The 2386-nt window shown below is 43.4% G+C and overlaps 1 protein-coding gene across 1 annotated transcript; it reads right to left on the bottom strand.

Annotated features, from left to right (window-relative positions):
* Positions 1–201: 201 nt before the first annotated feature.
* On the bottom strand, positions 202–894 carry LOC137838791 (uncharacterized mitochondrial protein AtMg00310-like). Its single transcript, XM_068648016.1, has one exon. It carries the CDS (start codon positions 892–894, stop codon positions 202–204), a length of 693 nt encoding a protein of 230 aa, XP_068504117.1.
* Between the last annotated feature and the right edge of the window lie 1492 nt (positions 895–2386).

Raw genomic sequence — 2386 nt, forward strand, 5'->3', positions numbered from 1 at the left:
ACTTACTTGTTTGGCCAAGCATTCATAGACAGAATTCACTGAGAAGCACCTATTTCCATCATTCCCCCATACTTGGACATCTTTCTCTTCTCTACACAGCCGAATTGTGGATAGGTGACGTATCATTTCTTATTCCAGTTTGGATTCCCACTCAAATCTAGCACGCCTCCACCTTAAGCACCATCGAAAATCCACGCCGTCTCACTCACCAACCTCGCTTACCTTGTGCCCTTGGTTTAAGGACACTGAATATAGTCTGGGGTACAAAGCTTTAAGACTAGAATTCCCAATCCATACATCTTCCCAGAACATCACTTTGTCCCCACATCCTGTTTTCCACCCTACTTCTTTAAGAAACCATCTGTCTCCTTCCCCCTCCCCACAAACTTTGTGCAAGTCTCTCCACCACCAGGATTGAATTTTCACTGGGGAATGTACTATTTCTGAGCTCGAGCCATACTTTGATACCAACAAGTCCTTCCACCTCCCTTTCTCTTCCACTGTAAGGCGCCATCTCCACTTAGCCAGCAAAGCAGAATTAAACATTCGAATATCTCTCAACCCTAGACCACCATCCTCTCTTGATTTACACAGTGCTTTCCAACTTACCCATAAGATCGACTCCTTCTCCTTCCCCCAACCCCACAGGAATCTCCTTTGAATTCTGGTAATGCTTTTACATACCACTACCGGTGCTCTGAATAGGAACAAATAGTAGAGCGGGGTAGAGGTAAGGACCGATTTTATTAGGCATATTCTCCCTGCCATAGATAAAAACCACCCTTTCCAGACATTGAGTCTTGCTTTTAGTTTGTTTAACACAGGGTCCCAAAACTTCTTTTTCCTTGGATTCCCTCCAACTTCAAGGCCCAGATAGCTAAACGGGAGTCCCATCTGAGTACAATTCAAGGTCTTTATGTAACAAGCAAGATTATTCCTGTGCACATTGATGCCTATTAATTTTGACTTGTGGAAGTTGATCTTCAACCCTGAAGCTATCTCAAACCCCCTAAGGATAGACTTCAGGGTCACCACATTTGAATAGGAATCCTCACAGAAGAACACAGTATCATCTGCAAACTAGAGAATGCCCAGTTCAACTTCCTTTCTACCAATCTTAAGCCCAGTGAACAATCTAGCCTTGTAAGCTTGCCTTACTAAGCCAGTTAAACCTTCTACTACCACTACAAAGAGAAAAGGAGCTAGAGGATCACCCTGCCTTAGCCCTCTGGAAGGTTTAAATTCCTCCGTAGGACTCCCATTAATAAGAACTGAGACTGTGGCGCTTTCCATACAACCTCTGATCCAACTAATCCACTTGTTATGAAACCCCATTCTATGAGGCATATCATAGAGGAATACCCAACTGACTGAGTCATACGCCTTTTCAAAATCCACCTTCAAACACAACCCACTCCTCCCACCCCTCCTGAGATCCTCGACCACTTCATTAACCATAAGCACGCTTTCAAGAATCCCTCTGTCCTTTATAAACGTCGATTGACTCTCGTCAATAATAGAGGGTAAGACCTCTTCATCCTTCCAACTAGGACCATTGAGATAATTTTGTACATTGCCCCAACTAAAGATATAGGACGATACTGCTCAAGCGTTACTGGATCCCTAACTTTAGGGACTAAGGTTATGAAAGAGGCATTACAACCCTTGGGTATATGGCCTGTAGAGTGAAAGTTAACCATAGCTGCCACAATCTCTACTTGATGAAGTTAAAATTGAAGCCATCAGGTCCTGGATTCTTTGAACCTTCACACTGCCACACCGCATCCCTTACCTCTTTCTCAGAGAACTCTGCTACCAAACTCAGATTGTCTTCATGGGATAGGGATTTAAGCTCTACCGCTTCAAGTCTTATGCCAAAGTCTCTAGTGGCTTTAAATATGTTTTCAAATAACTTCTTGGCTTCAGCACAGACTGTACAGGGTTCCTCACACCAGATACCCCCCACCTCTACCCCTTTTACCTCGTTCTTAAGGCTCCTCCATCTCAAAGAAGAGTGATAGTATTTAGTACAAGAATCACCATACTTAAACCAACTAGCTCTAGCTTTTTGACATAAGAGGGATTCCAATTTTTTATCAGTTTCCTTCAGTCTACTGACCAGGTCGAGTCTTTGCAGCCTCTCACTTTCTAACAAGGAGCCACTGCAATCTTGACAGTCCAAAGCCTCTAATTCTTGCAAAATGGACTTCTTGGCCATCTCAATATTACCAAAAACATCCCTATTCCATAGCTTCAAATCACCCTTTAACCTCTTATTCTCTTTAACCACCGTGATCGCGTTCCCCTGTGCTGCATACAAACTCCAGTTTTCCTTTACAAAACCAGCAAACCCCCTATCCAAAGACCACGCATCAACGGTTCTAAA

Source organism: Phaseolus vulgaris, chromosome 4 (assembly GCF_000499845.2).
Source record: "Phaseolus vulgaris cultivar G19833 chromosome 4, P. vulgaris v2.0, whole genome shotgun sequence".
In the NCBI taxonomy this organism is placed as follows: Eukaryota; Viridiplantae; Streptophyta; class Magnoliopsida; order Fabales; family Fabaceae; genus Phaseolus; species Phaseolus vulgaris.